General features: G+C 42.5%; 1 protein-coding gene across 3 annotated transcripts; it reads right to left on the bottom strand.

Annotated features, from left to right (window-relative positions):
* Window positions 1–531: 531 nt before the first annotated feature.
* MED30 (mediator complex subunit 30) lies at window positions 532–27,333 on the bottom strand. 3 transcript variants are annotated; one of them, XM_037892087.1, is made up of 6 exons: window positions 27,207–27,333; window positions 24,782–24,900; window positions 24,214–24,419; window positions 16,047–16,205; window positions 10,479–10,589; window positions 532–1,017 (listed from the first exon to the last, which is right to left on the bottom strand). In XM_037892087.1, exons 3-6 carry the CDS (start codon window positions 24,385–24,387, stop codon window positions 922–924), a joined length of 540 nt encoding a protein of 179 aa, XP_037748015.1. In that variant the 5' UTR covers window positions 24,388–24,419; window positions 24,782–24,900; window positions 27,207–27,333; the 3' UTR covers window positions 532–921. The 3 variants fall into 3 exon arrangements, with proteins under 3 accessions (XP_037748015.1, XP_037748016.1, XP_037748017.1); XM_037892088.2 differs by having other exon boundaries at window positions 26,467–27,315; XM_037892089.2 differs by lacking the exon at window positions 24,782–24,900 and having other exon boundaries at window positions 27,207–27,325.
* Between the last annotated feature and the right edge of the window lie 444 nt (window positions 27,334–27,777).

Raw genomic sequence — 27,777 nt, forward strand, 5'->3', positions numbered from 1 at the left:
TCTTTAAACCAAATTACGTAATTGATCTGTCAAACTCAATGCCACAGACAACTCTGAATTCAACAGCTTAGAAGGATTCAAGAAAATTAGACATATATAAAGGATAATAAGAACATCTACAGTTACAGTAGACAAGATAAAAATCAGAGACACAAATGTTTATGTTTCAGGATGTGTAACTCTTTAGTCAAGGACAAGAGTTAGGAGGAAACTACAGCATCCCCTAAAGGCAGGTTATTCCAGTACTGTTCTGTATGTGGCTTCTTGCACTTTGCTCTGAAACATCCAGTTCTGTCCTTTGTCAGACACACAACACTGGACAAAATGAACTAATCATCTGATTTGGCATGACAATTCATATGTTCCCATTATGAATCATCCTAGGATCCAATTATTACTTACATAAGAACCATAATTCTTTATCTTAAATTTCCTTAGTATCACTTACATTCCCTTCTTTCCCACCTGAGTGTTTTTCACTACAGACCACTGAAAATATTGAAAATACAGTGAACGTATTTAAATACTGACTATATTTTAAACAAAAGCTTTATTTGTTTAAACATTGAGAAATTTATTTAAAAACACAAGTTTTGAAGTCAGCTTTAAAAAAAACCCAAAACAGCGGAATTGGAATGCTAACCAAAATATGACTATAGGTTACAAAGCTTATTGTAGTAAACACAAATGAGTCTCTATTGTGTGTACAAATTACATGATGAATTGTTTACATAAACAGAACCAATACATTTAAATATCACAAAAGAAACCACATAGTAACATTAAAGGAGTTTTGTATACCAGTGGGATAAGGAGAGGGGAAAATGAATGGCTTTTTAGAAAAAAGAAATTATGTATTTTCAAAAAAATAAAGAAAGTCTATTTTCATAATTACAAAAAATACTTAAATTGTATCATAGTTCAGTTCCTCATTGCCAACATGGCATTTATGTCCCAAATGAGATTCCGTAATTGATCCATAATTTGCTTCAGCTGCTGATTCTTCTGTTTCAGTTTCTGTGAAAAGAAAGAATTTATCAAGTGGTGTTTGATCAAGCCCAGACTATGTAATTGGAATTTCAATTAAAAAAAAATAATCATACTACATAATGTAGCACAGGGGGTTTATTCTCACACATCAGTGCTCCCATCGTCATCAACTGAATGCCATGCTCTCTTTAAAATGTATTCTTAGAGGATTAGAAAAACCAGGAATTAAGGAGTGCTGTGGGAATACTGTTTCTTTTCACAACAGTCTTTTGGTCAGAACCCTTGTCTCTCACAACACAAACAAGCTCCTTTAAAAACTGAGTGATTGTGGGCATCAGAAGATATTAGCAAAGCCCTTAAAGCAAGAAAAGCATGTTTCTGTAGGAAGAAAAAACTGCACAGTCTGAACTAGTTAAATGGTGTAAGGGGGAACAGGTAAATTTATGTGAGCATATTTTGTGTGAATTGAGTGCTTAGAAAAGTGGTGGATTAGTAGTACAGTAGAACCTCAGAGTTACAAATACCAGTTAAGGAACTGACCGGACAACCATACACCTCATTTGGAATCGGAAGTACGCAATCTGGCAGCAGCATAGACTTCCCCCTCCCCCCCAAAAGAAAGAAAATACAATACAGTACTGTGTTAAACATAAACTAAAAAAAATAAAGGGAAAGTTTAAAAAAAAATTGACAAGGTAAGGAAACTGTTTCTGTGCTTGTTTCATTTACATTATGATGGTTAAAAGCAGCATTTTTCTTTGGCATAGTAAAGTTTCAAAGCTGTATTAAGTCAATGTTCAGTTGTAAACTTTTGAAAGAACAACCATAACATTTTGTTCGGAGTTACGAACATTTCAGAGTTCTGAACAACCTCCATTCCCGAGGGGTTTGTAACTGAGGTGGTCTGAACCAGGCATAGTGTGAGGAAAAGAGCTGTTCAAGTTTTTTCAACAGCTCTCCCAAAGCAGCTCAACCCCGATTTACAACTGATGTGCAGGCCAGCAAATAGGGCATCCTATTCATTCTACATTCTGCGGTACACAAATACCGTAGGGTTAGGGGACCAGCAAAATCAGGGCTTGTCTATATTTACAGTGCTGCAGCTGTGCCGCTCTAGTGCATAGTGAAAATGCTATCTATGCCAACAGGAGAGCTTCTCCCATCAGCATACGTACTCCACCTCTCTAAGGGCTTGTCTACATTACCGCGCAGGGTCAATCTAAGGTATGCAACTTCAGCTACGTGAACAGCGTAGCTGAAGTCGACGTACTTAGATCTACTTACTGCGGTGTCTTCACTGCAGTAAGTCGACAGCTGACGATCTCCCGTCGACTCCACTTGCACTCCTCGTTCTGGTGGAGTACCGGTGAGTTGACAGGAGAGCGCTCAGCAGTCCATTTATCGCATCTATACTAGACGCGATAAATCGACCCTCACTGGATCGATCGTTGCCTGCCGATCCAGCGGATAGTGTAGACAGGCCCTAAGAGGCAGTAGCTATGTCGACAGGAGAAGCCCTCCCATCAAACTAAGTTCTTCCCCGCAGAAAATATATTTCTGCCCAAGAAATGCTGCAGTTCCACCTTTTGCCCACCAGAGGCTGCTGTGGCATCAGAACAGTTAGCAGCATGAATGCAGCTGGCTGTTCGGGCACCACAGCGGCTTCTGGTGGGCAAAAGGTGGAACTGCAGCACTTCTGGGGCAGAATACATTTTCTGTGGGGGGAAAAAAACATTTGTACATGCCCAGTGGCAGAGAATTCCCCCAGGAGTAGAACTTCATCAGAGCACCCTGCCTGCGGAGCCAGATTAGGACAGCGTGGGGCACACAGGGCTGCTGCGGGGGTGTCAGAGACTAGTCAGAATGGCTAGTGGGGGAACAGACTGAGGCATGGACTCAGGAGCTAGTAGGGTGACAGCGTTGAGCCTGAAGATGGGGGAGGAGGCTGCAGAGACCCATGGGGATGGGGAATACGGGGACAGGGGCAGATGTACCTGACTGAATGGGGGAGTCTCCTCAATTCCCTAACAATCCCAACCCTTCCCCCCACGAAAAACCTATACTATATTTCTCCCATCCACACCCCACAACCCTCCAGGTTCACTCCAGGCTCCTTCCCTCTCCCTCAACTCCTCCATTACCCCTGACGCCCCCCAAGCCTTTGCGCTGCTTCTGACAGGTGCAGGAAATACAGTTCTGTATTTTAATTTAAATGAATTACTCAAAGTTCTGTATTAATATGCCTAATAAGGAATCTATTTGTCAAAAAAACTCTACCAGAATCAGGTTTTTTGGACTGTATTGTTACAGACATACTTGCTAGTGGATATTTTGAAATAAATTATCAAAATAATGGAAACTGGCACCATTATATTGTGTTATTTTGACAAATAAAATATGCACTATTTTGCAGAATTTTAAAAAATATTGTGCGCAGAATTTTTAATTTTTTTGGTGCAGAATTCCCCCAGGAGTATAAACTGCACAAAAACAAAATGAGAAATGACTGCTTAGGAAGGAGTACTGAAAAAAAGAATCTGGGTGTTATAGTGGAGCACAAACTAAATATGAGTAAACAATGAAATTCCGTTGCAAAAAAGCAGACATTATTCTGGAATGTATTAACAGGGGTGTTGCAAGCAAGACACTAGATGTAATTTTTCCATTCAGCACTGATATGGCCTCAACTGAAGTACTGTGTCCAGTTCTGGGCACCACACTTCGATGCAGATAAACTGGAGAAAGTCCAGAGGAGAGCAACAAAGGTGACTAAATGTCTAGAAAATATGACTTACAAGGAAAGACTGAAAAAAATTGGGTTTGTTTAGTCTGGAGAACAGAAGACTGAGAGGGGACAGGATAACAGTCTTCCAGTACATAAAAGATTGTCATAAAGAAGAGGGTGATAAATTGCTCTCATTATCCACTGAGGACAGACAAGCAGTAATGGGGTTAAATTGCAGCAAGGGAGATTTAGGTTAGACATTAGGAAAAACTTCCTAAGTGTAATGGTAGTTAAGCACTGAAACAAATTACCTAGGGAGGTTATAGAATCTCTGTCATCAGAGGTTTTTAAGGAGAGGTTAAACAAACACCTGTCAGGGAGGTCTAGATATAGTACTCAGTTTTGCCTCAGTGCAGGGGACTGGACTAGATGGCCTATTGAGATCCTTTCCAGTCCTACATTTCTATTATTATTAATTTATTTTGCTAAAAGAAAGCTTAAACATTTATGAAATTCCACAAGATCATGCCAAGGAGGTTTAAAAAACCAATTTGCATACAAGTAAAACAACAAGGGTAAAAACATGTCATAAAACTATCAAACACACAGTAAATACAGACAGTTATGTTTATTAACAGTTAAAGATTGCAAATAAATGTGCATAAATTCACAGTATAACATTATACAGGATTTAATATATACAATCCCGCTACATCAACATATAAGAAGATAAAATACAACAGAAAAGCTTTCAGTTGCTTTTCTCTCAATTCACATGCTGTCCCCATGTTTTTGCCTATACAGTGTGTGAATAAATATAGGGTTTTATGTAATATCTTTCCCTCTCTAATTGGGAATTGAAAAGTTGAAACATCAAAGAAATATTTTCAGTGGATTTTCTGGTATTTCCCTCTACCACTTATTTTAATTACTTGGAATCTAGATATTTCTTTTGTTCAGTTGTTTTCTGTCTATTTTACATATACCTGTACTGCTTTCTGCTTAGTATTTACATGTCTATTTCAGCCCTTCAAATATTTAATCCTATCTTTATGTTTTACAATTTGAAGGACCAACTACTTGTGCTTTAGTGATGCTGTATATTTTAGTAACCTTTCTACACTGATTTGAATAAAATTTTAATTAGTAACTATACCTGCCATTCAGACTGAAAATTTAACAGCATCTTTAGCATATCTGATACATTTTCTTGAACCAGTTAGTGTTTCATAAATGCTACACTTGACAAAAGAAAAGCTCTTCTTCAATTTCTCGAAATACAAAAAGCAGACCCTTTTTTTTCCCTTCAAACAAGGAATTTATTACTCATGAAAGGTGTTGGAGTGGCAGCCCTACAGTTCATTATTAATCCACAACATAGTTCTGATAATATTTTCACATCTTACATTGTATATACATTCTGCTATCCACCATTCCTGGAGAAGCTTCAAAGCCACAGAGAACCCAACTATGATCTCATCCCAATCTGCTCGCCAAACACTAAATAGAACTACTAGGTACAAACCCAAATGTACCTCATTCATGAAAATCTCACAGCACTGGCTAGGAAACATTGTAGAGAGCAACAGAGTTTTGATTGTTGGGGTGCCTTAACTCTGCAATCAACCAGTAGAACAAAATCAAAAATTGCTGAACAAACCGGATGTGCCATGTTTGTCTTTCTGCCACAGGACAGAAGCGACTTTGTCTGTACAAAGTGCAAGCTGGTCTCCATATTGGAAGAGAAGGTTCAAGGTCTGGAGAAACAAGTATCGACCCTGCGTTGCATAAGAGAAACGGAAGATTTCCTGGACAGACATCAGGATATGCTTCTACGAACACAATGTTCTGAAGATTCAGAGCAGGCTGTGCAGCGGGGACAGGAGGACAGTGAAGAAATTTGGCAGCATGTGACCTCCAGAAGAAGAAAGGGGTGCATCCATGTACCAGCAATGCAGATACAGGTTGTTAGGATATAGATATTCAGGCCTGTCTGTAAAGGCCTACACTCTAAGAATTTAGGTGTATTCTTATCACTTGGCTAGTTATAGAGGTACAAAAGAGAATCAAAATCACTGTCTGCCGGTGTAAGGGCCTTTTCTTACTGTGACAGTCTGAGGCCCTGTGCTTAGGCTAAGGCCTTTGGCTAAGCAGCAGAGGCAGCCATAAGCTAGGAAGCGACCGGTCACATCCTCACATTCCAAACTAGTCACATTGAAAGAAGGTGCTATTGGGCTGTTAGGAATACAATCCTGTCCTGATAATGCCTATCACCTCCAGAGAAAGGGAAGTGCCTAGAAAATGTAAAAGGAAACAGCATCCTGTCTGGCAAGAACTCACTTATCAATACTGGGATGTGAAATCCTCACTTCTGTATTGTTTTGTCATTATAGTTCCCACTTTGCTATTGTTTGTCTGTATAATCTCTGTCTGGTTCTGTGATTGTTCCTGTCTGCTGTATAATTAATTTTGCTGTGTGTAAACTAATTAAGGTGGTGGGATATAATTGGTTACATAATCATGTTACAATATGTTAGGATTGATTAGTTAAATTTCAGGAAAATGATTGGTTAAGGTATAGCTAAGCAGAACTCAAGTTTTACTATATAATCTGTAGTCAATGAGGAAGTGAGTGGGCGTGGGTGGGAGGGGATGGGTGTGTAGGTGGGGGAGATGGGAACAGGGAATGGGAGTAAGGAAATTGGAATCATGTTTTGCTAAGGGCAGGAATGGGAACAGGGACACAGGTGTAAGGCTCTGTGGTGTCAGAGCTGGGAAGGAGGATACTAAGGAAGGAAACTGGAATCATGCTTGCTGGAAGTTCACCCCAATAAATGTCGAATTGTTTGCACCTTTGGACTTCGGGTATTGTTGCTCTCTGTTCATGCGAGAAGGACCAGGGAAGTAAGTGGGTGAAGGAATAAGTCCCCTAACACAGGTAAGCAACCGTTTTCATGTTCTCTCCACAGGAACTAATGCGGAGAGTGGACTAGATGATACATCTGAGGGAAGGGAACAGAAGGAGACTCCGCCGATTGGAAGGCATGAGATGCACTGTCCTAGGGATCGGGGTTCCACGACCACCGATCCCAAGAGAAAGAGGCGGGTGGTGGTGGTCGGGGACTCTCTCCTCAGGGGAACTGAGTCATCTATCTGCTGCCCCAACCAGGAAAACCGAGAAGTCTGCTGCTTGCCAAGAGCAAGGATTCATGATGTGACGGAGGGATTGCCGAGACTCATCAAGCCCTCGGATTGCTACCCCTTCCTGCTTCTCCACGTGGGCACCAATGATACTGCCAAGAATGACCTTGAGCGGATCACTGCCGACTACGTGGCTCTGGGAAGAAGGATAAAGGAGTTTGAGGTGCAAGTGGTGTTCTCGTCCATCCTCCCCGTGGAAAGAAAAGGCCTGGGTAGAGACCGTCAAATCGTGGAAGTCAATGAAGAGCTACGCAGGTGGTGTTGGAGAGAAGGCTTTGGATTCTTTGACCATAGGATAGTGTTCCAAGAAGGAGGAGTGCTAGGCAGAGACGGGCTCCACCTCACGAAGAGAGGGAAGAGCATCTTTGCAAGCAGGCTGGCTAACCTAGTGAGAAGGACTTTAAACTAGGTTCACCGGGGGAAGGAGACCAAAGCCCTGAGGTAAGTGGGGACGTGGGATACTGGGAGGAAGCACGAGCAGGAGAGCGCGAGAGGGGAGGGCTCCTGCCTCATACTAAGAAAGCAGGACAAACAGCAAGTTATCTCAAGTGCCTATACACAAATGCAAGAAGCCTGGGAAATAAGCAGGGAGAACTGGAAGTCCTGGCACAGTCAAGGAATTATGATGTGATTGGAATAACAGAGACTTGGTGGGATAACTCACATGACTGGAGTACTGTCATGGAGATGGATATAAACTGTTCAGGAAGGACAGGCAGGGCAGAAAAGGTGGGGGAGTTGCACTGTATGTAAGAGAGCAGTATGACTGCTCAGAGATCTGGTATTAAACTGTAGAAAAACCTGAGAGTCTCTGGATTAAGTTTAGAAGTGTGAGCAACAAGGGTGATGTTGTGGTGGGAGTCTGCTATAGACCACCGGACCAGGGGCAAGAGGTGGACGAGGCTTTCTTCCGGCAACTCACGAACGTTACAAGATCGCAAGCCCTGGTTCTCATGGGAGACATCAATCACCCTGATATCTGCTGGGAGAGCAATACAGTGGTGCACAGACAAACCAGGAAGTTTTTGGAAGTAGGGGACAATTTACTGGTGCAAGTGCTGGAGGAACCAACTAGGGGCAGAGCTCTTCTTGACCTGCTGCTCACAAACCAGGAAGAATTAGTAGGGGAAGCAAAAGTGGATGGGAACCTGGGAGGCAGCGACTGTGAGATGGTCGAGTTCAGGATCCTGACACAAGGAAGAAAGGAGAGCAGCAGAATGCGGACCCTGGAGTTCAGAAAAGCAGACTTTGACAACCTCAGGGAACTGATGGGCAGGATCCCCTGGGAGAATAATATGAGGGGGAAAGGAGTCCAGGAGAGCTGGCTGTATTTTAAAGAATCCTTACTGAGGTTACAGGGACAAACCATCCCGATGTGTAGAAAGAATAGTAAATATGGCAGGCGACCAGCTTGGCTTCACAGTGAAATCCTTGCTGATCTTAAACACAAAAAAGAAGCTTACAAGAAGTGGAAGACTGGACAAATGACCAGGGAAGAGTACAAAAATATTGGTCGGGCATGCAGGAGTGAAATCAGGAAGGCCAAATCACACCTGGAGTTGCAGACAGCAAGAGATGTTAAGTGTAACAAGAAGGGTTTCTTCAGGTATGTTAGCAACAAGAAGAAAGTCAAGGAAAGTGTGGGCCCCTTACTGAATGAGGGAGGCAACCTAGTGACAGAGGATGTGGAAAAAGCTAATGTACTCAATGCTTTTTTTGCCTCTGTCTTCACGAACAAGGTCAGCTCCCAGACTACTGCACTGGGCAGCACAGCATGGGGAGGAGGTGACCAGCCCTCTGTGGAGAAAGAAGTGGTTCGGGACTATTTAGAAACGCTGGACGAGCACAAGTCCATTGGGCCGGATGCGCTGCATCTGAGAGTGCTAAAGGATTTGGCGGCTGTGATTGCAGAGCCATTGGCCATTATCTTTGAAAAATCATGGTGTTCAGGGGAGGTCCCGGACGACTGGAAAAAGGCTAATGTAGTGCCCATCTTTAAAAAAGGGAAGGAGGAGGATCCTGGGAACTAGAGGCCAGTCAGCCTCACCTCAGTCCCTGGAAAAATCATGGAGCATGTCCTCAAGGAATCAATTCTGAAACACTTAGAGGAGAGTAAAGTGATCAGGAACAGTCAGCATGGATTCACCAAGGTCAAGTCATGCCTGACTAATCTAATTGCCTTCTATGACGAGATAACTGGCTCTGTGGATGAGGGGAAAGCAGTGGATGTGTTGTTCCTTGACTTTAGCAAAGCTTTTGACACAGTCTCCCACAGTATTCTTGCCAGCAAGTTAAAGAAGTATGGGCTGGATGAATGGACTACAAGGTGGATAGAAAGCTGGCGAGATTGTTGGGCTCAACGGGTAGTGATCAATGGCTCCATGTCTAGTTGGCAGCCGGTATCAAGTGGAATGCCCCAAGGGTTGGTCCTCGGGCCGGTTTTGTTCAATATCTTTATTAATGATCTGGAGGCTGGTGTGGATTGCACCCTCAGCAAGTTTGCAGATGACACTAAACTGGGAGGAGAGGTAGATACGATGGAGGGTAGGGTTAGGATACAGAGGGAGCTAGACAAATTAGAGGATTGGACCAAAAGAAATCTGATGAGGTTCAACAAGGACAAGTGCAGAGTCTTGCACTTAGGACGGAAGAATCCCATACACCGCTACAGACTAGGGACGAATGGCTAGGCAGCAGTTCTGCAGAAAAGGACCTAGGGGTTACAGTGGACGAGAAGCTGGATATGAGACAACAGTTGTTGTCTTCTTGTTGCCAAGAAGGCCAATGACATTTTGGGCTGTATAAGTAGGGGCATTGCCAGCAGATCAAGGGACGTGATCGTTCCCCTCTATTCGACATTGGTGAGGCCTCATCTGGAGTACTGTGTTCAGTTTTGGGCCCCACACTACAAGAAGGATGTGGAAAAATTGGAAAACGTCCAGCAGAAGGCAACAAAAATGATTGGGGGACTGGAACACATGACTTATGAGGAGAGGCTGAGGGAACCAGGATTGTTTAGTCTGTGGAAGAGAGGAATGAGGGGGGTTTGATAGCTGCTTTCAACTACCTGAAAGGGGGTTCCGAAGAGGATGGATCTAGACTGTTCTCAGTGGTAGCAGATGACAGAACGAGGAGTAACGGTCTCAAGTTGCAGTGGGGGAGGTTTAGGTTGGATATTAGGAAAAACTTTTTCACGAGGAGGGTGGTGAAACACTGGAATGCGTTACTTAGGGAGGTGGTGGAATCTCCATCCTTAGAGGTTTTTAAGGCCAGACTTGACAAAGCCCTGGCTGGGATGATTTAGTTGGGGATTGGTCCTGGTTTGAGCAGGGGGTTGGACTAGATGACCTCCTGAGGTCCCTTCCATCCCTGATATTCTATGATTCTATGATGGAGAACGCTGAAATCCTGATACACAAGAAATGTTTACTCCTGAACTATTTGTTACTTGGGGCCAAAGAGCAAACACACTGCATTTTATGGAGCAATCTAGTAATACAAGCTTCACATGGACAAAGCAACATATTTTCTGCGTCATGCAAGTCAATCTCAACTTTGTTACCTTATTTACTTCCATGATTTCCCTTCTTTCCTCACTAGCAAAACGAAGCTGGCTTGCAACACCACGATCATCATGCTTGGATCCATCCTCTTCAACATATGGAATAAGTTGCTATAAAGGTGAACCAAATGTTAAAGTTCAAGTAAAAAACTATTTTTGCTATGTATGCTAAAAATTTGAAGAGAACGATAGTATATGCTCCAGAATTATGGGGCCAAAATAAACTTCTCATCTACATTTATGGCAATACAGTCAAAATGAAGCATTTCTGTGCCAATGTCATTTCCATTATAAACCTCTGCTCTCAGTAGTTTAAATATATTAAACAGAAATTTTAACAAGTTTCCTGATCTGAAGTTTATGTTTGTAAAGGACTATTTAGTATTATTATTTTAACACTGTCAAGCTTGTAAACAGTATTTTTTACAGAATCAAGGAACATAAGAAGCTGATTTTAAAATATGCTAACCCTGCAGCTCTCATTCAGTGGGCAATGGGAGCTCTGCACTGGAATATATGCAAATACAGAGTTCTTAATCTGAACCACTCCTTTGTTTCCCTTTTTTTTTTTTGGTGGGGCGGGGAGGAAGGGGAAGTAAGTGAGAAGAGGGAAAGAGGAACAGTGGCAGACAGAGAATAAGAAGGAAAGTTTCTTTTTACAGGTGTACAATATTAGGGCCAGATTGTCCTTAGCCTTTGGATAGGTGCATAAGAGAGCAAAGACATCACTGCTTTCTCTGGGAGTTCAAATTGCCTAAAGGGAGGTGGTGGGGACATGGCTTACTCAACACCTCCCTTCCCCCACAAAGGCCCACAGAATGGCTCCAGCAAGCACCCCCGTACACCAGGGAAGGGTATTGTGCTTCAAATAGGCACAATGCCTCACAGACATATGCTTGTGCCACTGCAGCTTTATGCAGGCCTCAACATGGGCTGTGGTTTACAAAGAGGCAAAATCTAGCCTTTAATATTTTAAGAAGTCTATATTATGATGTCTTTGTATTTTTGACCATTATAGGTTGATTCAAATAGAAAGATCTTAACAGAAAAATATGTCAAATATGAATTTTGTCTTAAATATTTTCCATTGTGATCAGATCAAATAACCCATGTTTCATCATTTCCTACAAACTGCCATTATAAAGAGAAACAGCCTGAACACAAAATCTGATGAAGAGCCCTAAATGAACTTTAACACCCATATCCTTCCTTTAAAAGAAAATCCAACCAATTTGCATATAAAAATTACAGACAAAAGTATTTTTCTGCATAGCAAAAAAATACTACTCTGATTCAAAAGCAGTACCCTACAACAACTTAGAATTAGATCTTAGAGTTAATGGAACTTGTATGTGAAGGCACACAGTCCATTGTTTCGTCTTTAAACTCCCATTTCTGAAAAAAATTGAGAATATGGAACGCTTCTAAATGTCAACACAATGTCTGAGTCCTGAGACGTTAGGCACTGAGAAAAGATGAAGCTGCTAGTAGAATAAGATCCTCTTAAATTTAAACAGAGAACAGCCAAAACTAAGACTAGTAATTACTGAAAATGTGTAAGGAGAAGACAAGGGTTAAGGATTAGGGAATAGGTTCTCAATCAAATGCACATTCATCTGTTATTCAGCTACATTGGAAACTGAACCATTTATGCTGAGGGAATGTGAAAGGAAGAGAAATCATGAATACTAAATCATTTATGCGGTCCAAATATATCTGTTAAACCTCAGATAGCATGATAATTTCCATCCTAACCCATTTTCAGACATTCATAACTTACTGAAACAGTTACCCCTTGTACCATAACTTTGCAGGATTGGTCTCTGCTTAAGGGAGGTTTTTATTTTTTTAAGTTGAGCAAAGACATTAAATGTATTTTAAAGTACAAGAGTGGAACCTCCCATCTTCCTCAGACATCCCCAATTTAAAAAAAAAAATCAAATGCCTTTTTTTTTTTTTTTTTTTTTTTACAACTCTAGAAGTAAAATGGATGTGGGCAGGAAGTTTAAATTTGGCATGTAGGAGTCCTCATTCTAAAATGACCACCTTTGAATATACTGGTGAAAACTAGCTCTGATTTAACCTATTGAAAATTGAATTTCATGCACGTGAAATACATTTTGCACAGAATTTTCATTAATCTTGTTAAAGTGGACAGCCAATGAATTCCACACTACATATGTGCATCTAAGCTGTAGAGTGAAAATGTAATGAAAGTGCATGACTTATAATATTTGCATCCTATAAGGCAGAAGCTACTTAGCTACTAAGGTTCTCTGGAGGAGGGCTTCCTTTACTACCCTGCAAGGCAAGGAGAAGGCATTCTGGTAGCATACAGCCAAATATTCTACACTATGAAATTTCTTTGATCTCTAAACCAAATGTAATTTTTGATAAAAGCGACTAAGAACATTCAAATTGAACAGTTAAGCACTCAACATTCAGGAAATTCAGGCAAAGAAAGTTGGTAGCTAGGCCAGCTTCATAGTTAATTGCCTCACGTACTGATCTGTCGGTTGAAAAGGAGTTGAACAGTACAAGGATACCAACTATACTAACATATATAAATTGAAGAGAGATTTATTTTAGAACATTTAAGTAAATAAAGATTGCCAATGAAAACAGAGTATAGCAACAATGAAAAAAATTTTTTTTCCAAGATGCTTCACATGTAATCTAAAGCCAGAATCCTGCAACTGGTTCTGATGGAATCAGTGGCAGGACGGGAGCTAAATTAATATAAATTAATTAATATAAGTAGAACACTATATTGTATTAGTATGTAATTAGAGACTACATCAAAAGCAATGCACAAGGGGACAGAGTTATGGTTATGCGACCTTTTCTTAATCTAGTTTTATTGATAGAATGTTAGTTATAGATATCTGGGAACTGGAAGAGTGCTTGACTTAACACACACACTTCCTTTTAAACCGGAGGACAATTTCTCTGCATTCACCAATGCAATACCATTTTGCTATATTCAGCCCCAAATTCTACCTCTTCAAGATACTGTTTGTACCAACTGTACTTTTTCACTTTCATAATAGAAGGTAATTAAAGGCCCTAAGAGGGAATATGACAAAGGGACACAAAATAGTGAATGGTCTAGTAGATTCAGCTTCTATTCACCCTGTCTCATAAAACACAAGAGGAACAAAATGAAACTCAAAGGTAGCAAACTCAAAACCAATAAAATGAAACTTCTTCCACACAAAGCACAATGAAACTCATTTAACAAGATATCACTGAGGCCATGAGATTAGAAGGAGTCAGAAAGGGATTGGACATTAATATGGATAACAAAATATCCATATATATATAATAGCAAATGCTTAAAAAAACCCCAAATCCCATAAACAATCTCCAAGAAGGGATATAAATTTACATGCTATGGGGCATAAGTCTACTCCATCTATCAGGGGTTGGGAGGAAACTTTCCATGGAGCGGATTATCCCATAACAGCCTGCTGCAGGGTTTCATGTACTTTTCTCTAAAGCGGGCGGTAATCTTGTCAGAGACTGGTCTAGATCAGAGGTGGGCAAACTTTGGCCCATGGGACTGTCCTCCCAGCCCCTGAGCTCCTGGCCTGGGAGGCTGTCTCCCCTCCCCCACAGCCACGCCACCGCACGGTGCAATGCTTTGGGTGGCGGGGCTGCAGAGCTCTGTGCTGTGCGGCGTGGCTCCAGGCAGTAAGGAGCGGGGCGGGGGGAGAGGGGGTTGGATAGAGAGCAGGGGAGTTCGGGGGGTGGTCAGGGGCATGGAGAGGGGTTGGGGCGGTCAGAGGGCGGGGAACAGGGGTTGAATGGGGGCGGGAGTCCCGGAGGGGGCAGAGAGTAAGGAGAGGAGGGGTTGGATGGGGCGGTGGGGGGCAGTCAGAGGACAGGGAGCAGGAGGAGTGGATGGGGTAGGGGTCCCGGGGGGCCAGTCAGGAAGGAGGGGGGGGTTGAATGACGTGGTGGGGGGCAGTTAGGGGCGAGGGTCTGGGGCAGTCGGAAGGGGGGTGGATGGGGCAGGAGTTCCCAGGGGGCCATCAGGGAATGGAGGGGTTGGATAGGGCAGGAGTCCCGGGGGGGGCCGTCAGGGGGCGAGAAGTGGCGGGGCCAAATAGGGAGCAGGGGCCAGGCCATGCCTCACTGTTTGGGGAGGCACAGCCTCCCCTAACCGGCCCTCCATACAATTTCAGAAACCCGATGCGGCCCTCAGACCAAAAAGTTTGCCCGCCCCTGGTTTAGATGGACCACTGGTCTGATCCTAAATTTCCTATATTTCTTTGTCCCTGTTTAGTGAATATTTTAAAACATATAACACCATGTTTATATTAAACTGCCCCCAAATACAAGAGTAAAACGGTGTAGAAAATCCAAAAATCTACTACTAGTAGTAACAGAAGCAGCAATAGTATCCAGAGGCCCAATGAGGATAGGTGCCCCATTGTGCTACACAGTAAACTCAGAGTACGTAGGGCATGTCTAAATTTCAAAGGAAAAAAAGGTAGATTTGACAAAGATTAAAAAAATCAAGGAGAAACTCTCATTTTGTCTCAGGTTTTCTGTTTACTTTTGGAATTTTGGAATGGAAGAAAGATTTTCCATCCAGTGTTCTTCCTCTACTTTTTCCCCACTGGAAAATAACTGGAAAAAGAAAAAATGTGAGAGAAAGTAGTGGCTAAAAACCTCCACTCTAACTTTTTTCCCTCTAAATGTATTTCTTTCCCCTGGAAAAGCATAAAAAAAGATACACAGAAAGTAAGTTTTTCCCCAGTTTGTCTCTCTGTCTCACTCTCTCCCGCTTTTTAAAACAAAAAAACCCCAAAACCTTTTCTCCTTTTTTTCTACGGGGCAAAGACTACTCCAAAATCTGAAATGAAATTTAATTTCATTTAAAAAAATGTTTCAAATTTTTCATCCTTCCAAAAGTAAAAAAACCCTCATTCAATCTAAATGAAAAAAATTTAGTTCTCTTTTAATTTTTTTTTAAATTAAAAAACCAGCTTCAAAATTTCAACCAGCTCCACAAAGTGACAATCTGTCCCCTGAAGAGTTTACAGCAGTGGTCCCCAAACTGTGGGGTGCGCCCCCTCGGGGGGAGCAGAGGAACCTCGGGTGGGGGGCGTTGTGGGGCCCAGGACAGCCCACATGGGGTGGGGAGGGAGTGCCACCCAGACCTGCTCTACCCCCAGCCCTAGCCTCAGTTCGGGTCCTGGTCATGGCTTCACCCCTGGCTGCGGCCCCAGCTGCAGTCCTGGCCTTGGCTCCCAGTCCCAGCCCCCAGTCTCACTCTTAGCCCCCAACTGGGGCTCTGCTCATGGCCCCGGCTCCTGACTATGGCTCCGGTCCTGCTCCCAACCGTAGTTGTGGGGGTAGGGGTAGGGGGTGGACAGGTTCCGTCATGGGTAAGAGAGGCCACAAAAGAAAAAGTTGGTGGACCACTGGTTTACAGTCTTGTTTAAAATCAGAGACAACAGCTGAGTATAACAAGCAATTTGAAGGAATGGGTGCTACTGTAACATAAACAAACAATAAAAATCAGACCCAACAATCATACATATCAAAGAAAATACTTACCTCTATGGGAACAGGATCTAGCCCTGCACAGTTTTCATTGCATTTGTCATAGACTAATCTCAGTTTCCTGAAGAGTATTGATAGCTGACGGAGATGTTCTTGCAGCTTTGCTAATCTGTCTTGGTATGTCCCAGTATGATAAGTAACACCATTTGGTAGCTTAAGAAGCCAAACAATTTAAAAAGGAAAACAGTTAACAAAATAAAACAAACAAAAAAAAGTTACTAAAACAAACTTTCTATCCCATCAACTAAAATGAAGTGTTTATAAAAAGTTCTTTTTTACTAGGGCTGTTGATTAACCACAGTTAACTCAGCGATTAACTCAAAAAAATTAACTGTGATTAAAAAATTAATAGTGATTAATCACACTGTTAAACAATAGAAAAAGAATACCAATTGAAATTTATTAAATATTTTGGATGTTTTTCTACATTTTCAAATATATTGATTTCTATTACAACACAGAATACAGAGTGTACAGAGTTCACTTTACATTATTATTTTTTATTACAAATATTTGCACTGTAAAAAAAAATAGTATTTTTCAATTCACCTCATACAAGTACTGTAGTGCAATCTCTTTATCGTGAAAGTGTAATTTACAAATGTAGATTTTTGTTGTTACATAACTGCACTCAAAAACAAAACAATGTACAACTTTGGAGCCTACAAGTCCACTCAGTCCTACTTCTTGTTCAGCCAATCGCTAAGACAAACAAGTTTGTATACATTTATGGGAGATACTGCTGCCTGCTTCTTATTTACAATGTCACCTAAAAGTGAGAACAGGCATTTACATGGCACTTTTGTAGCTGGTGTTGCAAGATATTTATGTGCCAGATATGCTAAATATTTGTATGCCCCTTCATGCTTCAGCCATCATTCCACAGGACATGCTTCCATGCTGATGATGCTCATTAAAAAAATAATGCATTAATTAAATTTGTAACTGAACTCCTTGGGGGAGAACTGTATGTCTCCAGCTCTGTTTTACCTGCATTCTGCCACATATTTCACGTTATAGCAGTCTCGGTTGATGACCCAGCATATGTTCGTTTTAAAGAACACTTTCACAGCAGATTTGACAAAATGCAAAGAAGGTACCAATGTGAGATTTCTAAAGATAGCTACAGCACTTGACCCAAGGTTTAAGAATCTGAAGTGCTGTCCAAAATCTGAGAGGGACAAGCTGTGGAGCATGCTTTCAGAAGTCTTAAAAGAGGAACTGGATGTGGAAACTATAGAACCCGAACTACCAAAAAAGAAAATCCAATCTTCTGCTTTTGGCATCTGACTCGGATGATGAAAATAAATATGCTTCAGTCTGCTCTGCTTTAGATCGTTATCGAGCGGAACCTGTCGTCAGCATGGACACATGTCCTCTGGAATGGTGGCTGAAGCGTGAAAGAACATATGAATCTTTAGCGCATCTGGCACGTAAATATCTTGAGACACTGGCTATAACAGTGCTATGTGAATGCCTGTTCTCACTTTCAGGTGACATTGTAAACAAGAAGCGGTCAGCATTAGCTCCTGCAAACTGTAACCAAACTTATTTGTCTGGATGATTGGTTGAAGTAGGACTGAGTGGACTTGTAGGCTCTAAAGTTTTACATTGTTTTATTTTTGAATGCAGTTATTTTTTGTACATAATTCTACATTTGTAAGTTCAACTTTCATGATAAAGAGGTTGCACTACAGTACTTGTATTAGGTGAATTGAAAAATACTATATCTTTTGTTTTTTACAGTGCAAACATTTGTAATAAAAATAATAATAAGCACTGTACACTTTGTATTCTGTGTTGTAATTGAAATCAATACATTTGAAAATGTAGAAAACTTCCAAAAATATTTAAATAAATGGTATTCCAGTCGCGCTGTTAAACAATAATAATCGCGATTAATTTTTTTAATCCTGTGATTAATCGCAATTAATTTTTGTAAGTTCTTGACAAACCTATTTTTCACATTTTCTCTCCGACTAACAGTCATGGATGTTCCAGCCACTTTCTTTACATTAAAAATTTGCATCATATCTACTGATTCTATATGCCAAACCCAAGTCCTATGTAATCACAGACCCTTTATATAGTCAATAACTTCTTATTTAATATCTTCAAATAGTTTTTCAAATGCTAACATCTTTTCTATTGTGACTAATCAGAAAACTGTGCTCTCTGGTATCATCCACAGATCTGACCACAGTAATCCACACACTTATGCCCCAGACATATTCACTATATTAGGGAAAGAGGCTCCATAATGCAGAGTGCAGCAGTCTGCTCACTTAGCAAAGGCACTGGAGTCTGTATTCAATTCATTTTAGATAGTTATTTAAAAAAAAAAAAGTTTCAACAACATTTTTTAGGCAAAATATTTCTAAATTTTTCAATTATTGTTTCTGTTTATGACCAATTTATAAAGGATTGAAACTTTTTGAAAATTCAACATTTTGATGAAATAATTTTGTGGTTTTTTGGCATTTTTTGACCAGCTTTAATTTTAAAATTCATAGCTCTCTGTGGGGTTAACATTTGTTACCTAAGATCACTTCTCTCTCCACTGATAGCTAAATCGTACTGGAACCACGAAACTGTTTACCAAGATAGGAGGATCATGACACAGATGAGAGAATGGGTGTCTTGACCTAGACTATGGAACTCCCTCTTACAGAACTTCCAAAATTAGAACTTAATACAAAATATACCTCATCAACTTAGCTTTTCCACAATAAGCTCTCTACACAGACTCATATACACATTCATCACAAAACAAAATGTCTTCTACTTTTCAAGTTTCCCCACTGACGGAAATGAGAGAAAGAATTTGTTTCATTATTTTCATTTGGGAGGTGATCATACTCACAACTATAAATATGAATTCTGTAACTGAAGTTAAATCATGAATAGTTAGAGATCTCTGCATCTAGCTGGCCACCTCAGCCATGTGATGAACTAAGGGTTTGTCTACACTTGCAGTGCTATAATGCTTAATGAAAATGCTACCTGCCAACAGGACACCTTTTCCACTCAGCATAGGTACTCCACCTCCCGGAGAGGAGGTAGCTATGTCAACAGGAAAAGCCCTCCCATTGACAAAGTGCTGTCTACACCAGGAGTTAGGTTGACATAACTGCAGCACTCAGGGGTGAGAATTTTCCACACCCCTGAGCGATGTAGTTATACTGACATAAGTTTGTAGTGTAGACTAGGGCTCAGTGTCACATTTCTGTGGTTCGTAACAGAAAAGAAGAGGCTAAGGTGGATTTCCATAACACAAAATATTGAAAGGAAATACAGTCATAACTTTCTGCAAAAAGGACTCTACTATGAAATCCTGAGAACATAAGAAAGGCCATATTGGGTCAGAGCAAGGGTCCATCCAGCCCAGTATTCTGTCTACTCACAGTGGCTAATGCCAGGTGTCCCAGAGGGAGTGAACCTAACAGGTAATGATCAAGTGATCTCTCTCCTGCCATCCATCTCCACCCTCTGACACACAGAGGCTAGGGACACCATTCCTTACCCATCCTGGCTAATAGCCATTAATGGACTTAACCTACATGAATTTATCCAGTTCTCTTTTAAACCCTGTTATAGTCCTAGCCTTCACAACTTCCTCAGGCAAGGAGTTCCACAGGTTGACTGTGCGCTGAGTAAAGAAGAACTTCCTTTTATTCCTTTTACAAGAAGGGTTTCTTCAGGTATGTTGGCAATAAGAAGAAAGCCTAGGAAAGTGTGGGCCCCTTACTGAATGAGGGAGGCAACCTAGTGACAGAGGATGTGGAAAAAGCTAATGTACTCAATGCTTTTTTTGCCTCTGTCTTCATGATCAAGGTCAGCTCCCAGGTTACTGCACTGGGCAGCACAGCATGGAGAGGAGGTGGCCAGCCCTCTGTGAAGGAAGAAGTGGTTCGGGACTATTTAGAAAAACTGGACGTGCACAAGTCCATGGAACTGGATGCGTTGCATCCGAGAGTGCTAAAGGAATTGGCGGATGTGATTGCAGAGCCATTGGCCATTATCTTTGACAACTCATGGCGACCGGGGGAAGTCCCGGAAGACTGGAAAAAGGCTAATGTAGTGCCCATCTTTAAAAAAGGAAAGAAGGAGGATCCTGGGAACTACAGGCCAGTCAGCCTCACCTCAGTCCCTGGAAAAATCATGGAGCATGCCCTCAAGGAATCAATTCTGAAGCACTTAGAGGAGAGGAAAGTGATCAGGAACAGTCAGCATGGATTCACCAAGGGCTAGTCATGCTTGACTAATCTAATCGCCTTCTATGATGAGATAACTGGTTCTGTGGATGAAGGGAAAGCAGTGGACGTGTTATTCCTCGACTTTAGCAAAATTTTTGACACGGTCTCCTACAGTATTCTTGTCAGCAAGTTAAAGAAGTATGGGCTGGATGGATGCACTACAAGGTGGGTAGAAAGTTGGCTAGATTGTCGGGCTCAACGGGTAGTGATCAATGGCTCCATGTCTAGTTGGCAGCCGGTACCTAGCGGAGTGCCCCAAGGGTTGGTCCTGGGGCCGGTTTTGTTCAATATCTTCATTAATGATCTGGAGGATGGTGTGGATTGCACCCTCAGCAAGTTTGCGGATGACACTAAACTGGGAGGAGCGGTAGATACGCTGGAGGGTAGGGATAGGATACAGAGGAACCTAGACAAATTGGAGGATTGGGCCAAAAGAAATCTGATGAGGTTCAACAAGGACAAGTGCAGAGTCCTGCACTTAGGACGGAAGAATCCAATGCACCGCTACAGACTAGGGACCGAATGGCTCGGCAGCAGTTCTGCAGAGAAGGACCTAGGGGTGACAGCGGACGAGAAGTGGGATATGAGTCAACAGTGTGCCCTTGTTGCCAAGAAGGACAATGGCATTTTGGGGTGTAGAAGTAGGGGCATTGCCAGCAGATCGAGGGACGTGATCGTTCCCCTCTATTCGACACTGGTGAGGCCTCACCTGGAGTACTGTGTCCAGTTTTGGGCCCCACACTACAAGAAGGATGTGGAGAAATTGGAGAAAGTCCAGCGAAGGGCAACAAAAATGATTAGGGGTCTGGAACACATGACTTATGAGGAGAGGCTGAGGGAACCAGGATTGTTTAGTCTACGGAAGAGAAGAATGAGGGGGGATTTGATAGCTGCTTTTAACTACCTGAAAGGTGAATCCAAAGAGGATGGATCTAGACTATTATCAGTGATAACAGATGACAGGACAAGGAGTAATGGTCTCAAGTTGCAGTGGGGGAGATTTAGGTTGGATATTAGGAAAAACTTTTTCACTAGGAGGGTGGTGAAACACTGGAATGTGTTACCTAGGGAGGTGGTGGAATCCCCTTCCTTAGAAGTTTTTAAGGTCAGACTTGACAAAGCCCTGGCTGGGATGATTTAGTTGGGATTGGTCCTGCTCTGGGCAGGGGGTTGGACTAGATGGCCTCCAGAGGTCCCTTCCAACTCTGTTATTCTATGATTTGTTTTAAATCTGCTACCCACTAATTTCATTTGGTGGCCCCTAGTTTTGATATTATGGGAACAAGTAAATAACTTTTCCTTATTCACTTTCTCCACACCACTCATGATTTTATAGACCTCTATCATATCCCCCCTTAGTCTCCTCTTTTCCAAGCCGAGAAGTCCTAGCCTTTTTAATTTCTCCTCATATGGGACCTGTTCCAAACCCTTAATCATTTTAGTTGCCCTTTTCTGAACCTTTTCTAATGCCAGTATATTTTTTTGAGATGAGGGGACCACATCTGTACGCAGTATTCAAGATGTGGGCGTACCATGGATTTATATGAGGGCAATAAGATATTCTCCGTCTTATTCTCTATCCCTTTTTTAATGATTCCTAACATCCCATATGCTTTTTGGACTGCCGCTGCACACTGTATGGACGTCTTCAGAGAACTATCCACGATGACTCCAAGATCTTTCTCCTGATTAGTTGTAGCTATATTAGCCCCATCATATTGTATGTATAGTTGGGGTTATTTTTTCCAATGTGCATTACTTTACTTTACAGAAGTGGTTTTAGTACTGTTACATAACACAGAAAATATTTATTTTTGAATAACATTATTTCCCCTATATCTAAGTTAATTACTTCATTAAGCTGTACCAAATGCGTGAGCATTTCTTTAAGAGTTGAAAAGAGAACTAAGATAGACTGTATATATTTGCTAGTTATAGCTCAAAGGGTTTTAACAGCTCAAGGCTATGTGAATTGGATTGAATTTCATAGAAGCCATGGTTTCTTTCACTGTGTTTAAATGTTGTAAAAACAATTTATTCAGAAATTATTTTTTGTATCCTCCCTTTCTGATCTAAGGAACATTTTCAAACAACTAGATTATGTCCTGTTAATAATAGTGTACAACCTGTACACTGGTACTACTTTCTTATTTAGTCCACAAATAAATTGTTCTTTTTTCACCTTTACTTTTAACTTAAGGATAGCATCATATTAATGTCATTACAATAATAGAGGATTTGCAATACTTAATCTAACTGTATTCGCCATTGCTAAAAGCAATACTCCTTAAGGATATATATTTTTCTTGCAGTTATTTTACAAACCTTCTCACTTTACTTTTATTCAAATATAGTGAAGAAGCTCAAATGAGACTCTTCATCGTTAAATCTGGATTTTTAAAAAAATAACTTGTTCATTAAAAAATTATGCAACTCTAGTAAGATTCACAGTTCCTGAAAACCTCTTAGAAATGCAATAATTCTCAAGCTATAACTTTTTAATTTGTTATATATTAATTTACAAAGGCTTTTCCATTTCGTTGGCCAAATTCTGTCTTATACTCAAAAATGTTTCTACTCAGCTCCCATTTACTTCAATAATTGTTGGATTCTTCCCACGGATACAAGTACCTGGCCTCTAGTATTTCTCTCACCTCCCAAAACAAGTGCTATGATACAACTAGTACAAGTAAAAACAAATAAAAATAAGCACAGGACTTCAACTCAGCAGGAGAAGAACATAAGCAACCAAAAAAAAAAATATATATATATATATATATATATAAAATCCAAGCTTCCAAAGGGTCATTTCAAACAGTAGGAGAAGAGTGATGTTAACAGTTATTACAAATACCCTAACAATATGCAGTCTTTTTACAATATGCAGTGACCACTAGCAGCCATTAGTTTATTTTTAGACCCGACCGCTACAATGTGCTCCTCATAGAAGCGCTCCTGCCATCACTTAAGTCAGTAGGGTTCTGTGCAGGTGTAGGAGTTTACGTGAGCAAAGCTCCTTCCAAGATCTGGGACTGTTTAATGATGAACTCAGTGCTATTCTTCTTAACATCAGAATGCTTAAATTGGTTATACAAGATGTAGAAGATGTGATATTGGATGCCATCTTAAAATTTTATGAGATGTTATCAAGCTCAGTATCAAAATGCTTTAGCAATAATTTTTGACATAAATACCTAGATATAGATAAAAAATTACAATATAAGAACGTCCAACTAAAAAATAAAATCATAGTCACAGGAAGAAATAAAAGGATTATATTCCAATTCATCTTCTCAGATTCTATTCTTTAAATACAATTACATCTTGGGGTTTATTTGTTTATTTACTCAGTAACCAGCCTCACACTGAAAATTACTTGTACCACTTTCTGAGTATAAAAAGAGCGTTAAGAATTTCACCCAGTTTTGGATGGAAAATGTTATTCTATAGTAAGATGACCAAAAGATCTCTGGCAAAATAATCCACAAAGGCCAGCAAGAATACAGAAAAGAAGTTAGCATACAAACAAATTTTGTTATTTCTTAAAAGAAAATAGAAACATAAAGACAAAAGTCTTACATTTAGCGTGTACCCACAGTACACTAAATGAGGATTTTCTCTAATTCACAATGCTTATGCAACCAGGATGGAAGAACAGATTTACAGAAATAATCCAACAGCAATATACAGACAACATATTCTCACCCCTGAAAGCACTTTGGTCAAGAACTTGCTCTAAGCTAAACTACCCCCTCAAATACTGAAAACACTTTCTACACATGCTATGATGTACCCGATCACCTCCAACTGTATTACCTTTTTTTTTTTTTTTTTTAACAACTAGTTGGTAGGAGATGGGAAAGGAACAGAAGAGTATGAAAAGGGAAGGTCTTTCTGCATCTCACCTGCATATTCCTCAGTAGCTGAAAGATTTCCATTGTCCGAAATACAATATCCTGCACAGTTTCTTGGCCAATGCGACAGAGAGAAGCTGTGTTCACTTCTCGGGCTGCTTGAGCCTGTGGTCCTGAGAAAGCACCAGGAGGCATCCCTGCCCCAGCAAGAGGAGGAGTGGACATGATCTGACTCCAATCAATCCCACAAAATAAGGCTGCACATAGACAGGGAGAAAGAGATGCTGAAGTATAGTTCATGAATTCTCAATTAAAACTCTGTACGGTCACTATACTGTTCCTTTCCTCATGACATCCCTATCCCAAACATGAAAAACAAACTACATTACTAAACAGGCAAAAGACAGATTGGTGTTTTAAACATCAGGTTTGAAATACCTTCAGCTTCCTTGAACCACAGGTTTATAACTCAGTAGGACGAATTCAATTCTAGCAACTTATATCTATGCCGTTCATACTATAAAGGAATTATTTGGATGAGTCCTGTCTCCTATCTGCTCTATGTGGATATGAAAGATTCTAGGGCACTTTTCCTATAAGTAGGAGTTTGTCCTAGTACCTTTGGCCAAAACTCCTTTCCTTCCACTGTTGTCTTGTACGACTGATGTCAGCCCAATTGCTGTCCTCTCCACCTCAGAGGTGGCTGTTTTTCAGGCGGTATGTGTAGTCCGTGAACACCTTTGGGATGAAAAGTGTAATAAAAAGTTTAAAATAAATTCCATATCTAGATATTGTTTCATTAGGTTATCAAGCTCCTCTCTAGCACTCTAGATGCTTTACACACTGTACAAACATCTAGAAAAAGGCAAGCAGGCCCAAAACTTTCTACCCCAAGGAAGATGGTTCTGATGCCTGGGCACCATGTCAAAGCAGTAGGGTTGCCCACCAGAAGCTTAGTGGGAAAGAATGAGAGAACACATGGGCTCAACTACTCAGTTACTGTAAGGGCTGCACCACACCCAGTGTGTGGGGGTTATCAATCCCCATCCTTTCCTCCTGGCTGCAACATACTTTGAGGTCACCGGACTCTGAAGAGTGGAAGATGGCGGGAAGTCCTTCGCACTTAAGTGGGGACTCAGTCTCCTATTCTGCTGGGCTGGGGAGGGGACCAATTCCCTATGCTCCTGCTTCAGGGGCGGGAGGGGCAGTTCCAGGGGAGGCAGGAGGCACAGTCCTTTACTCCTGAGTCAGTGATGGGCAACCTGCGGTCCGTCAGGGTAATCAGCTAGTGGGCCGCAAGACAGTTTGTTTACATCAACCATCTGCAGGCCCACACCACTTTCCATAGCTCCCGTTGGCTGGGAACGATGAATGGCAGCCACTGGGAGCTGCGGACAGGCATGCCTGCAGACAGTTGATGTAAACAAACTGTCTCGCAGCCCGCCAGCAGATTACCCTGACGGACTGCAAGTTGCCCACCACTGTCCTGAGGGGTGGAGGTGTCAGTCAGAGACCTCAAGGGCAGTGGCTCTCAACCAGGAGAGAGGCATGCGTGGCGGGTGAATCCCTGGCTCAGGGAGGCTAGCCCCTGGCTGGACCACCCCTTCTGCCTGAGGCCTCTCCCCCTGGAGCCCAGAGTCCACCCCCTCCTGGCGCGGCAGCCAGCTTCCCCCCCACGCCTCCAGCCACCCAGGCCCCGCTAGCCCCGAAATGACGGGCGGGTGAGCAGCCGGTGTTGCCCTCCCGCCAGCCCCGGAATGCCAGGGGGGTGAGCGTGCGGTGCCCCCCACAGCACCGGAGGGCTGGGCGGGCGGGCAGCATGGCCTCCCTCCCCCAACCCCAGATCACAGACCAGCCACCGTTAGCCCTCTAGCCCCCCCGCAGCACAACCCGGGAAGCAGGAAGGAGTCTGGGGGCAGAGTGTGTGTGGGGCCATGCAAGGTTGTTTGGGGAGGCACAGCCTTCCCCTGCCTTCAATACTCGTGGCCCATGTGCAAATATCTTCCAGAGGTACATCAAGTCATCTAGATATTGCCTAGTTTTACAACAGGCTACATAAAAAGCACTAGCAAAGTCAGTACAAACTAATATTTCACACAGACAGTGAGTTGTTTATACTGCTGTACATACTATACACTGAAATGTACGTAAAATATTTAAAGTCCAATTGATTTATTTTATAATCATATGGCAAAAATGAGAACATAATCAATTTTTCAGTGATAGCGTACTGTGACACTTTTACACAAAGTAAAACTATTTCTGCATGCTTATTCTCCCCCCAGCCCCCACTGTTACTCTCACCTTCTTGTCAACTGTTGGAAATGGGCCATCCTGATTATCACCACAAAAGCTTTTTTCTCCTTCTGATAACAGCCCACCTTAATTGATCACTCTCGTTATAGTGTGTATGGCAACACCCATTTTTTCATGTTCTCTGTGTATATATCTCTTCCCACTGTATTTTCCACTGCATGCATCGGATGAAGTGGGTTTTAGCCCACGAAAGCTTATGCTCAAATAAATTTGTTAGTCTCTAAGGTGCCTCAAGTTCTCCTGGTTCTTTTTGTGACACTTCTGTATTTTTATATCTAATTTTGTACGCAAGTAGTTTTTAAGTGAGGTGAAACTTCGGGGTACACAAGACAAATCAGACTCCTGGAAAGGGGTCCATTAGTCTGGAAAGGTTGAGACCCACCGCTGGAGGGGAGTGGAGGGTTGGGACAGTCCTCCACTTCATAAGGAGGGGAGACTTTCTCCCCTGTGGGGAATGCAGTCCTCGGGGCGGGGTGGGGGTGAATCTGATCTCTTGTGGGTCAAGCACTGTCCCAAGAACCTGGGTGGGGGGGTAGGAAGGGAAGAGGAGCAGCCTCTGAGGGTGGGGGGATTCCTGGCCCGAGGGGGGGGGGCAGTCCTAACACCTCTGGGGGAGGGACACTGCTCTACCTCGGGGGCGCGGGGAAGAAGGGCAGGGCAGGGCTCCCCTCCACCGAGGAGGTCGCTGAGAGCAGGCTGCATCCCTAGCCCGCTGCTGAGCTACTTACGGCGGGCGGGCGACAGCCGTCTCCGACCGGCGCGGCTAGTTACCCTGGAAACAGCCAGGCGGAAGGAGATGACCGGACTAGAGACAGAAGCGGAAGCGAGGCCGCGCGGGAAGTGACGCCAGAGGAAGGGGCGGGGCGCGGCGCGTGGCTGGGAAGGCGGGAGCGGAGCGCGCGGGGGAGGGGGGCAAATGCTGCGGGTCGGGGTGCTGGCGCGAGGCGGCTCGAGGCGCGTTGCGTTGCCCGCGGTCAGAGCCGTCCCTGTGGTCTCCAGGGCCGCGTCCCGGCTGGGGTGGAGGGTGCGATTTTTCGGGGGCGCGACTTGTTGGCCGGCCGAGAAACGCGGACTGGGGCCGCCCCAGAGCCCCGTGGCTCGGGTTTGTTTGCGCGGGCCAGTCCAGGAGCGTTTTGTCCTGGGGCGCCGGAGCAGGCGGGAAGCCTGGTGTGAATGCGAACTTCCAAGCTGCTTCGGTTTGGCTCTCCACAGAGCAACGGCCGAGGAGAAAGGGAAGGTTTGGGTCGGTGGGCTGGACCCAGGGGCTGGGGCTCCAGGAGGCGCTGGTGTGATGCCAAA

This window comes from Chelonia mydas, chromosome 2, assembly GCF_015237465.2.
Source record: "Chelonia mydas isolate rCheMyd1 chromosome 2, rCheMyd1.pri.v2, whole genome shotgun sequence".
Taxonomy (NCBI): domain Eukaryota; kingdom Metazoa; phylum Chordata; order Testudines; family Cheloniidae; genus Chelonia; species Chelonia mydas.